Source organism: Polypterus senegalus, chromosome 11 (assembly GCF_016835505.1).
Source record: "Polypterus senegalus isolate Bchr_013 chromosome 11, ASM1683550v1, whole genome shotgun sequence".
NCBI lineage: Eukaryota > Metazoa > Chordata > Cladistia > Polypteriformes > Polypteridae > Polypterus > Polypterus senegalus.
This window is the reverse complement of record NC_053164.1, coordinates 23,418,700-23,431,645: the sequence shown is the minus strand read 5'-3', so window position 1 is coordinate 23,431,645 and position 12,946 is coordinate 23,418,700. Positions and strand designations below refer to the sequence as shown.

The following is a 12,946-nucleotide window of genomic DNA, read 5'->3' as shown; positions in this document are numbered from 1 at the left end:
ATGTCTGTGTGTGTGCGTGCGTGTGTGTTTGTGTGTAAACACGATAACTAGAGTACACTTTCACTTTCAACCAAATTTTGCATACAAGTATTAGGTACAAAACATAGATTTCTATTAACTTTTGGGCTGTTTCAGTTGACTGGAAGAGGTACTTTACCTTTTATTCATGCAGCTGCAGAGTCCGATTTATTCAACTTTACTTTTATAATAATTGTTCGATATATTATTAATTTGATTTGATTTATTGTTGATGGTTCTTTAATGTACATAATATAAAAATATAATCATTGTCTTGCAATTTACTCTTCAAATATCCATCCCCGTATCTAAGTATATGAGAAAGGAGACCACTCCCGATTTAGTTATTTCTCTTCAGTTTCCTTTTAAGTATTTTATTAAACTGAATAGTGCGCCAATTGATTTTGCGACTTCTCTCATCACACGAAGAATCATAGTTCGCTCGCAGCGATATATTCGCGCTAATCCAAGACAGAGGCTGCGGACCGACGGGAGGGGGAAGCGTGATGTCAGGAGTGGGGAGTCGGTCTACCTCTGAATTTTGGAGCGTACCTTGCCTCCACTTAGCTAGGGATATCTGTTTGTTTATTGATTTTTTACAGTTTGTTCTGTTTCACTACTACACAGGCAGAGGCACAGGGAACAGCTAGTATATTATATACACACACACTACCAATCAGTAGTTTTAGAACATCTCAGTTTTTCCAGGTTTACTTCAAACTTAATCAGTTGAATTGCAATGCATGACCTAAAATGGTGACAGAGACTTCAAACCGAATGGAAAGGGAAGCATGATGTCAGGAGTGGGGAGCCGGCTTGGCCCTCCTAACTGTCCTGTTTCACTACTATATGAGCGAAGCCACAGGGGACGGCTAGTATGTATATTTAAAGAGAAATGAGTCTCAGTTAAGCCTCCTCAGAGCAATCCAAAGTGACATTCTACTAGTAGGTCACAGTGCAGAGACGGAAAAACACTTCACTGATGCTTTGAAAGTGTTATGAAGACCCAATGAACTGTTTGCTAAGCTCTTGTTACACAAGAGTAAAAGAGTAACAGAGACAGTTTTGAAGTACCTTAATTGTTACAGAGATTTGTGACCATCAATCAGAAAGCATAAGACAAAGGGCTACAAAGCCATAACTTCAGGATATCAGGATTATTATAAAGAGGTCGATGAAAATTCTGAACACTCGCATTTTTTTTCTCACACTTTCTGGAGCATTCTGGCTAAACGACAGTGTCACACCAAACAACTCCAGACATATGCGGCTATTACTTCCTGATTTACAAGGAAACTCTATGCTGTGTGGACGTTAGGGGTCACTGTTGCCCCTTTAAACCCAACAGACAGATATGTGGACACAGGGTAAAAGCACAAAGAAGATCTTTTACTTATTTTTTCTTCTTCAAAGTACCCTTTAAACACTACAGCCACCATACACAAATAAACCAATAATCATTCAATACAATATTCTCCTCCACACCTCCCAGCAAGCTCTGTCGCACTCCTCCCGACTCGGGCTCGCTTGCTGGGTTCACAGCAGTCCTTTAACTAGTCCTTGACGCGGAAGTGCTTCTGTCCTTCCGACCACGTGACTGGCTGGCACTTCCGGGTCGAATAAAGAACACCGATTTTCTTCAGCCAAACTATAAGGAAAGAATATGTCCCCAGGTCCTTTGACAGCTCCTCCTGGTGGCACCCACGGCACCCAGCAGGGCTGTGTGTCCGAACTCCATTTCCCATAGTGCCCTGCGGGAATCTGGGGTACCACAGCACTCCAGGGGAACTGCCATCTAGCGTTTTGGAGGAAGCAATATTGGCAAGTAACTGCCTTCCCCCATCCTTCCATTCTAGGGGCATCCCGGCCGGGCTGAGCTGCCAGCCGTCCATCACAGTTGCTAACAGGAATCTGTTATTATCCCTGCAAATATAGTGCCATTTATAAAATGCATTAGTTTCAATTGCCATTGGTTGCCGTAAACTTACCTCAGAACAATGAATGTCTTGTTTTCTAAAACTGAAAAATGCGCCGCTTCAAAGTGGACATTTCCAGTAAGTTTTACATTTTCACCCGTTGACCACATTTTAAGCCATAAGGACAGTCACAGTATTTTTAAAAATGTATTAAAAATGCTTCACTTAATAACACAACTTCCCATATCAGATTCATGCATGACATTAATTATGACAAATAGCCATCTTCAGACTAGTGAGCACAATACCCTAGGCTGTGTGGTCCAGTGGTTAAGACCTTGCGGTTGTAGGCCCAAATCCTGCTACTGCCACTGAGCAAGTCACTTCATCTACCTTGGCTCCAATTGCAGAAAACAACAGAAATGCAATCACAAGAATGTCAAGCGTTCAGCAGGCAGTACGGCGTCATGGTTAAGGCTTTGGACTTCAGACCCTGAGGTTGTGGGTTCAAATCCTGCTATTGTGTGACCCTGATCAAGTCACCTGACCTGCCTGTACACCAATTGGGGGAAAAAACAAAAGAAATTGAACCAATAATATGTTAAATGATGTCACCTAGGATAAAGATATCAGCCAAAGCAGTAAATGTAAATTATGTCAAAGTTTTGTTCCACATTATTATTGTTATTAGACTGATGTCTTTATTCAAGGCAACTTATAATATCTAGAGATGTAATTGGATACGTTACTTTTTATTTTTCCCCAATTCAGAACAGGTAGTTAAAGTGACTCGCTCACGTTCACAGAGTGTCAGTAGTGAGATTTGAAGTCCAAAGCCTTAATTAATACGCCACACCGCCTTCCACATTACAGTATGTGGAACAAACAGGCCTGGATGCTCTGATGCAATGTCCGAGTTCAGTCTTATAGGGGTACAGCGTTGTATTTATTGAATTTCTGTATCACTTCAGCTTATTGCCCTGTGATGGACTGGCACCCTATCCAGGGTTTGCTCCTGCCTTGTGCCCTGTGCTTGCTGGCATAGGCCTCAGCTGAGCAGGTTACACACTGACTGACTGACTGACTGACTTTGGCTTATTTCAAGTTTGCTCTACATGCTGAAATTCCTTACTGACATAACAAGAAGAATTATCTTCTGCTTTCCATTCCAAATGTTCTTGTTTATTTGCTCTGCACTTAAAGTCTAATTTTTGGAAAGTATATTTACTATATTTGGAGAAATTGATTGAAATGGGGCCTGTTGTTATCAACAACCCCCAACCCTGACAGAAGGTCCCAGCCACTGATTTAGTCTGCCTTAGGCCTAACAGTCAGGAAGGATCTAATCAATAATCTATTACTGGCTTTTGTGCTGAGAATCCAAATTTTGGCTGGAATTGGGGGCAAGAGTGGGGGTTCTGCAAATGGCCACACAAAATTGCTCAATAGCCCGGGTTTGGTGGAGAGCTGTATGGATTTCTGTGTGAAAGCTCAATGTGCCTCATGCCATTGAGTCCAGGTGGGATAAATCATAACATTAAATACATAGTTTTGCTGTCATTAATAACTTGATGTCTAAAACTTTAAATCATACCTCAACAGTTCTGCCAGTTTTGTTTTACTTATTTATCAAATTATTATAGTTTTAACTGCAGGCTAATAATAAGCCATTTTTTTCACAAAAAAAAAAGTCAGTCATTTTCTAACCCACTTAGTCCTGAACAGAGTCACGGGGGTCTGCTGGAGCCTATCCTGGCTAGCATAGGGTGCAAGGCAGGAACAAACGCTGGGTGGGGTGCCAGGGCAAACACACACACACACACACACACACACACGGGCAGTTTAACATCATCAATTCATCGAAGCTGCATTCCTTTTCACTGTGGGAGGAAACCCATCCAGACACAGGGAGAACATGCAAGGTCCACGCAGGGAGAACCCGGGACATGAACCCTGGTGTCCTTACTGCAAGGCGGCACTGCTACCAGTGAGCCCCCATGCCTCCCAGTGATTCTAGTAAAATCATAATTTGATCCTTGGAATTGTTATCTGTATCAGTTTTTCCCAGCATGATCTATTACAACAGGAGAGGGCTGAGTGAAACAGACACGTTTCGATTCACATATAATTGCACAAAACTGACACTAAAATAAGTTTCCCAGGCCATTTTATAATTTGCAAAATGACTGGCTCACTAAAGACCAGTTTTAAAGGGGGGGAGTGGGATTAAGGAAGACTGCTGCCCAAAGCCTCATTCACACTTCCGTGTTTACTCGTGTTCTTCTCTGCCAATACGTGAAGCGTGTAATCCGTTACCATCGGTTCTCTTTATGCCTCTCATTCTCATCATGGTGTGTTTTTTTAGAAATACGACACACATACTCACATAATCAAAGAAATTTATAAGTGAAGATCGCTGACAGCTTTTTTGCTCTATCAGAGCACCTGCATGGTGATGATGAAAAAGAAATGTAAGGGTGAACATGGCAGAGGCATTTAATAATCTCTACACAGCTGGCTTACATATTTGCCCAAATGAGCTAAATTTCAAATATTCTTTGTGTTAATAAGAATTACTTTTGACTGCTTTGAAATCACTTCAACTTTTTTTGTCTGGCACCTCCTGACTCATTGGGATGAGAAAACCTCCACATATGATAGACTCTTGGACTCATCTTGATGTCTAGTCATGCAGCTTTGTGCAGTTTTCCCCTTTTTTTTGGCCCATTTGAACAGAAAGCCCTCATTTTTAGGCCCTTTTGGTATCATATTGTGCTCAGGAAATTACACCCTTATGATAAAAAGTAAACCAACACGTGTCTTCAGGCAAAAATTGCTCGGAAGTGCATGCCACATTATCTGACCCCAGGGGTTCACACCCTCATTGGATATGAGGGGTCAAAAGTTACTCTTTTTCACACAACTTCGAAAAAATTGCTAATTTGTGCATGTGGGGTGTCAGTTTAGGCTATTTCAAGGTTGGTGATAAAGGAATAAGATCATATTTTGAAATTTAATTATTTACTAAGAGCAACTCCCAGGAGGTTAAAAATGTCAAAGGTTGAACATAAGCTTGTGGGATATTATTTTAGGCTATTTCAAGGTCAGTAATTATAAATCCAAGGTTATTTTTTATTTTTGATACTTTACTGGGGTAACTAGCCCTCTGTAGACTGCTATCCTTCTATATAAAAGTGGTCGGGATTGTCCTTCCGTCCCGTGAGTGCTACGCAGGCGCGGAGTTTCACACACGCCCTGTCCATTTTGCAATGCACGTTGGGATTTGTAGTTTTGTTTTTCCAGGTAAAAGATGATTTTCTACTCCAGACTGTGCGATATCTTCTTCTTCTTTCTTACTATATAAAAGTGGCCGGGATTGTCTTTCCGTCCTGTGAGTGGACAGTGTAGCGGTATTCCGCTTATCACAGACTTACTACTTGCAGCTTGCGGTATGAAGCGACATGATGTGATCAGAGTTCTGGTGCTCCCATCGTTCCCTTGCTTTTCTGGAAAAATAGACAAAATTATGTCTCTGGAAAAAATTAATGTTGATGGAGTACAAATGCCTCACCGCGTAGTAAATATCAGGGGTTCAAAGGGCAACCTCAATATAGAAAAAAGTTTCAATTTCATCACAAAAATAACAGAAACTACGAGCATTAAAGTAATAGCGCTCAAATGCAATATAACCAAATTAATAAGTTTGTATAAAATATCAAATTGATCTACATATTGAATTGCCTTAAGAAGTGGTCAACTTAAAAGTTGGTCGCCTTAAAAGGCGGGTCAGCCTAGAGTAACATATAAATTGAAGGCCCCATTTTAATTGTTATTATTATTTATTTCTGCCTTATGAAGTAAATCATTACACTTTCTAGGAGCATTCTGAATTTGGGTGGATTATGCTATTTCAGATATTTTTATATTTTAAATGTTTAGTCTTTTACCTGTGCTGACTGAAATGCTAGTCATCTCCACTACCTCTGTATCCGTGTTTCTGTTCTCATGAGTTGCAAATTTGTTCTTTTTGTGTCTGATTGCATTCTACAATTGAAGTAAACATTTCCCTTGGGGACATATAAAGTAATAATAATAATAATAATAATAATACATTTATTTATATGGCGCCTTTCTCATGCTCAAGGCACTTACAGAATATAAGAACGAACGGCAGGGTATACAGTATATAGCATTGTACAAACCAAATAAATAAATAAAGAAGATTAAGACAGTAAATTCAGAGTAAAGCCTAACAGACAACAGAATTGATGGTCTGCACACACACACACACACACACACAGGTTACATGAGCATCTTGACAGAGAGGTAAACTGAGAGAAGGGTAATAAAGTCAAGCAGAGCTAAAAGTCTTTCTGAACAGATGAGTTTTGAGTTGTTTTTTAAAAGAATTCATGGAGTCAGCTGACCTGATTAATTTCGGTAGGTCATTCAAGAGTCTGAGCGCTCGCTATACAGCTGAAGGCCCTGCTGTCACCCATGGAGTGTAGATTAGTGTGGGGCACAACATGATTGCAGGAATCAGAGGACCTTAGTGAGCGGGCAGGCACATAGTGATGGGGAAGGTCACTGATGTAGTTTGGCGTGAGGTTATTTAAGGCTTTGTAGGTTATTAGTAGGATTTTATATTCGATTCTGTAAGACACAGGGAGCCAGTGAAGACGGAGCAAGATGGGTGTGATGTGCTCGCTGCTGCTGGTTCGAGTAAGGACTCTTGCAGCCGAGTTTTGAATAAGCTGAAGCTGTGATATAAGATTAGAAGGCGCACCTGCCAGCAGCGAGTTACAATAATCGATGCGCGATGTGATAAAAGAATGGACAAGTTTCTCAGCATTAGAAAAGGAGAGGAAGGAGCAAACACGGGATATGTTATGGAGGTGAAAGTAAGAAATTTTCTTAATGTGATTTATGTGGGTGGAATAAGAATGGAAGGAATCAAAAATGACACCAAGATTCTTTGCAGTAGAGGCAGGTCTGATGAGATCATCGCCAAGATGGACTATGAAGGAGCTCATTTTATTAAGATGCACTTTAGTCCCAATTTGCAGGAGTTCAGTTTTGTTGCAATTTACAGTGCATCCGGAAAGTATTCACAGCGCATCACTTTTTCCACATTTTGTTATGTTGCAGCCTTATTCGAAAATGGATTAAATTCATTTTTTTCCTCAGAATTCTACACACAATTCCCCATAATGACAACGTGAATAAAGTTTACTGGAGGTTTTTGCAAATTTATTAAAAATAAAAAATCACATGTACATAAGTATTCACAGCCTTTGCTCAATACTTTGTCGATGCACCTTTGGCAGCAATTACAGCCTCAAGTCTTTTGAATATGATGCCACAAGCTTGGCACACCTATCCTTGGCCAGTTTCGGCCATTCCTCTTTGCAGCACCTCTCAAGCTCCATCAGGTTGGATGGGAAGCGTCGGTGCACAGCCATTTTAAGATCTCTCCAGAGATGTTCAATCGGATTCAAGTCTGGGCTCTGGCTGGGCAACTCAAGGACATTCACAGAGTTGTCCTGAAGCCACTCCTTTGATATCTTGGCTGTGTGCTTAGGGTCGTTGTCCTGCTGAAAGATGAACCGTCGCCCCAGTCTGAGGTCAAGAGCTCTGGAGCAGGTTTTCATCCAGGATGTCTCTGTACATTGCTGCAGTCATATTTCCCTTTATCCTGACTAGTCTCCCAGTTCCTGCCACTGAAAAACATCCCCACAGCATGATGCTGCCACCACCATGCTTCACTGTAGGGATGGTATTGGCCTGGTGATGAGCGGTGCCTGGTTTCCTCCAAACGTGATGCCTGGCATTCACACCAAAGAGTTCAATCTTTGTCTCATCAGACCAGAGAATTTTGTTTCTCATGGTCTGAGAGTCCTTCAGGTGCCTTTTGGCAAACTCCAGGTGGCTGCCATGTGCCTTTTACTAAGAGTGTCTTCTGTCTGGCCACTCTACCATACAGGCCTGACTGGTGTATTGCTGCAGAGATGGTTGTCCTTCTGGAAGGTTCTCCTCTCTCTACAGAGGACCTCTGGAGCTCTGACAGAGTGACCATCGGGTTCTTGGTCACCTCCCTGACTAAGGCCCTTCTCCCCTGATCGCTCAGTTTAGATGGCCGGCCAGCTCTAGGAAGAGTCCTGGTGGTTTTGAACTTCTTCTACTTACGGATGATGGAGGCCACTGTGCTCATTGGGACCTTCAAAGCAGCAGAAATTTTTCTGTAACCTTCCCCAGATTTGTGCCTCGAGACAATTCCTTTGACTTCATGCTTGGTTTGTGCTCTGACATGAACTGTCAACTGTGGGACCTTCTATAGACAGGTGTGTGCCTTTCCAAATCATGTCCAATCAACTGAATTTACCACAGGTGGACTCCAATTAAGCTGCAGAAACATCTCAAGGATGATCAGTGGAAACAGGATGCACCTGAGCTCAATTTGGAGCTTCATGGCAAAAGCTGTGAATACTTATGTACATGTGCTTTCTCAGTTTTTTTATTTTTAACAAATTAGCAAAAACCTCCAGTAAACTTTTTTCATGTTGTCTATATGGGATGTTGTGTGTAGAATTCTGAGGAAAAAAATGAATTTAATCCATTTTGGAATAAGGCTGTAACATAACAAAATGTGGAAAAAGTGATGCGCTGTGAATACTTTCCGGATGCACTGTAATTTTAACGAGTTCTGCTCCATTCAGGTTTTAATTTCACTAAGGCAGGTTGTGAGCTGAGAAAGCTCTGATGAAGTTCTACTTTTAACAATGAAGTAGACGAGTATCATCAGCATAAAAATGATAGCCCAGTCCATAGCTACTGATAATACAGCCAAGGGGAAGCATATAAATACAGAAGAGAAGAGGGCCGAGGACAGAACCCTGAGGAACTCCTTGTGTGACTGGCACTGAGCTGGACCTGCTGTTGCCAAGACTAACAAACTCTTGCCTATCAGTCAGATAGGACTTGAACCACTGGAGGGCAGTGCCAGAGATACCCAGCATGTTCTCCATTCTAGACAGTAGAATGTCATGTCTGACCTGAGTGTCAAATGCTGAACTGAGGTCTAATAGAATTAATAGGCTGGTTTGCCCAGAGTCTGCTGCCATAAGCAAATCATTGGTTACCCGTAGCAGAGCAGTTTCACAGCTGTGCCACACCCTAAAACCAGACTGAAAGGGTTCCATCAAGTTATTAGAGGTTAAGTGATTGGTGAGGTGGGAAATAGGCTGAAAATTGTTAAGATTGTCAGCATCAAGACCAGACTTTAACATTGGGGTTACAGAAGCGATTTTAAAAGTGAGCGGCACAGAGCCAGTGTCAAGGGATGAGTTTATTGTTCTAACAGTTGGGATTATGGTATGAAGGCAGGATTTAGGTAGTGTGCTGGGGATGGGGTTCAGTACACAAGTAGTCGGCCTCATCTTACAAAGCAGGTTATTAACAAACGCAGATGTGACTGGTGAGAACTTAGAGAAGGAGCTGGATTGAGTGGGAAAACAGATGATGTATTTATGTTAGTTGAATTATTTAGATCTTTAATTTTGTTACGGAAAAAGTGGAGGAATTCCTCACAGACTTCAGTAGAGGAGGTAGTTGGGACAGATGTGGGTTGGAGTAGATTATTAAGTACAGAAAACAAAACCCTTGGGTTATCGTGGCCACTTTCTATTATTCTGCCATAGTGGGTGTTCTTAGCAGCAGTTAGTGCTTCTCTGTAAGCTCTTTGGTGGTCAGAGAAAGCCTGGATGTGCACGGTGAGGCCAGTCTTACGTGACATTCTCTCAAGGCGTCAGCCAGCTGCTTTCATAGATCGCAATTCTGAGTTATACCAAGGAGCTGAACGTTTAAAGGAAACCTCCTTATGTTTTAAAGGAGCTGTTTTATCTAATACTGAATGAAGAGCTGAGTTATAGTGGTCAACAAGACTATCTAGTGTTGACGGAATAGGTGCAGACAGTAAAAGATCAGAAATGGATCCAGAAAGGATAGAGGGACAGATATTTTTAAGGTTTCTGTAAGAAATTTGTCATTTACAGGTAAGAGGAGGGAAAGGCAGTGAGACAGTAAAAAATAATGCTTTATGGTCAGAGAGTCCCAAATCAGTGCTGTAAATATTGGCAACAGATAGTCCAGAAGTGCAGGTCAGATCCAGTATATGACCACCAGAGTGGGTGGGAAAATCAACATGTTGTGTCAAGTCAAAACACTCCAGTAAGGATAGGAATTCATTTCTCAGTTTAGATGTAGTAATGTCAATATGGATGTTGAAATCACCGAGAAGGATAATTCTCTGAGAGTAAGAGCTTAGGTGGGTTAAAAGTTCAATCAGATCAGATAAGAAGGATGCATTGTATTTTGGGGGACAATAAAGAACAATGAGTGAGACAGGACCTGTTTCCCTAATTAGTTTAAGAGCCAGGCACTCAAAAGACAATGGACAGCCAATTGGGATTCGTTCAATATTTAAGTTTGCTCTGATAATTACTGCAAGCCCACCTCCTTATCTATCTATCTATCTATCTATCTATCTATCTATCTATCTATCTATCTATCTATCTATCTATCTGTCTGTCTGTCTGTATGTCTGTTCTCCCACAGATAAGTCGGGACTTGATTTTACCGTATAACTTCCGGTATTTAATGTCAGTTGTATAACTTGAATGTGGAAAATTCACGCTATTGGTACAAGGGATTATGATATGCTAACACCCACCTGAGAGGGTAACCACTGAGCACACTGCCCTTTTTGTTTTCTATGTATCGTGCCTACATGACCACACGGTAATACCCAAACTATTCTGAAGCAACGTTTGCACAGATTTGTGTTTTTTGTATCTCACACCCTCATATACGTTTATCGTACGAGCAACCCTTATCTATGATGAAGCATTCGATCAGAATAGAATATGAAGCTGGTCTGAAGTTAAACATCGATGAAGTAGCAAAAGAAATTGGTAACTGCACTGCTGCAACAAAATACAATGCATCTGAGAAACTGATGTGAGATTGGAGGAGGCAAGAAGATGTAAAAAAAAAAAATTAAGTGTCGCAATTTTGAACGGGCATATAAGTTGGGGTCTGATTTTATGATCATTTCTTTCGGGTTTCAAGACTTGACTTATACGCGAGTATATACAGTATCTATCTATCTTTTTCACTCACTCACTCCTTGCTGGGTTGGAGTTATGCTGCTTCTTTAAATTTCCTTTTTAGTGTGTTTTCACCAATAGATGTTTAATCCCACATTCATAATATGGAAGTCTTGTTGAGTAATTGAATCCTGGGACCATGGAAAGTATCTGCAGTAGGGCCTGGTGGGCATTGGAGTTGAATGACATTACTGAAGTTCTCTTTATAGTAGGAGACAGCACCGGTGATGGTACTCAATAATGTTATAAAGATGATACATAGTTGATTAATTCAAACTTGATTTGTTAATTGCTACAAGTCACATTAAAATTTTAAGTTGTAACTGCCTTATCATAAAATGGGCTTGAATAAATGTCTACCATCAATAAGCAGTTAAAATTCCTAATGTCTTCATCATTCATTCTCTTTCTCCATACACTGACTTGCTGTTTCATTCTGTCTCTGTCGCACTTGGTAATGACATGCAGGTGGACATCAGTGTTGGCTTTTTTCAAAAAATATTAACGTTTTACTTTCATAAAATATGCAGAGTCACTAGTTTGTTTCAGATTTCTTGTCACATGCACACAGTGCAATGAAATTCCTATGTGCACGTCTGACCAATGAGCATAATGCCATCACTTTCCTTTGTCCAGCACCCTGAACCTTCTCATGTCTGGAAGCTGCGTATGGAAATAAAGACATAAAGAATAGACTTGTGTGGAATTCTTTTTCTTCTGACATCTTTCTTCATCTTCTTTTTCTTTTTCTTCTTCTGTGTCAGGTAACATTGAGTACAGCTGCCCAGTGGTGAATGAATGTGAAATTACCAAACGAAGGAGGAAGTCATGTCAAGCGTGTCGCTTCCGAAAGTGCCTGCAAGTTGGGATGATGAAAGAAGGTGAGAGAATATTCTTTATCACAGCAAAACAAGGGTTTCTATCTATCTATCTATCTATCTATCTATCTATCTATCTATCTATCTATCTATCTATCTCCTGTTCTCCCTTCACTGCTCATGTCTCGGCCACCTACATCTTTGCTGATCTTACCACTGTCTTCAAAACCTTACCCTACACCTTTGCTGTAATACTCCTGATACCTTCTTCAATTTTTTCATCCACGCTGCACTCCATGGGTTTTCTCTGCCTCTAGTTTCCACCATGTGCCACCACTGATCCTAGATACTTAAACTTCTCCACTCTTTTCCCTTACTCTCCCTACAGGTTAACTTTGAAATCCTAATCATCATTAAGCGTCATGTATTCTGTCTTCTTCTTTCTATTTATCTTCAACCCTCTATCTTCTAAAGCCCTTCTCCATTCTTCCAACTTCCTTTCCACTTCCTCTTGTCTGGTGTTACACAACACAATGTCATTAGCAATCAGCAGGCACCAGGGGATTGATCGTTTATCCCACAACTCAGCACATCTATAACCATATCAAGGAAGTGAGGACTTTAAGAAGATCCCTGGTGCAGACCTCCTCTAACTGGGATCTTGTCTGTTACCCTAACACTGCATTTAACCCGAGTCCTCACTTTCTCATACATATCCTGGACAAAGAGTTTTCTTCCAGACAAGATGATGATATCATCTCTATAAAGTATATATATAAAATGCAATGTCTGTCTGTCTGCCTGTCTGTCCGCTTTTCACGAGAGAACTACTTAACGGATTCAGATTATTTCTTTTCCATAATTTGCTTGAACATTCCAGTAGATTTTGCGACTTCTCTCATTGCACTATATATCATAGGTCGCTTATTTGTGCAAATCAAAGAGAGATGCAGCGGACCGAGGGGAGGGGGGTGTGAGGCCCACCACCCCACCCTCCTCACTTACACGCTAGCCTCAGGGCATTCCTTAT

General features: G+C 41.0%; 1 protein-coding gene across 1 annotated transcript in view; it reads left to right on the top strand.

Moving 5' to 3' along the window:
- Window positions 1-12,946, top strand: part of esrrd (estrogen-related receptor delta) — an 83,750-nt gene that overhangs the window by 18,432 nt on the left and 52,372 nt on the right. The window contains exon 3 of the mRNA XM_039770107.1: window positions 11,863-11,979. Coding sequence (XP_039626041.1) covers window positions 11,863-11,979 — 117 coding nt within the window. The remainder of the gene's footprint in view (window positions 1-11,862; window positions 11,980-12,946) is intronic.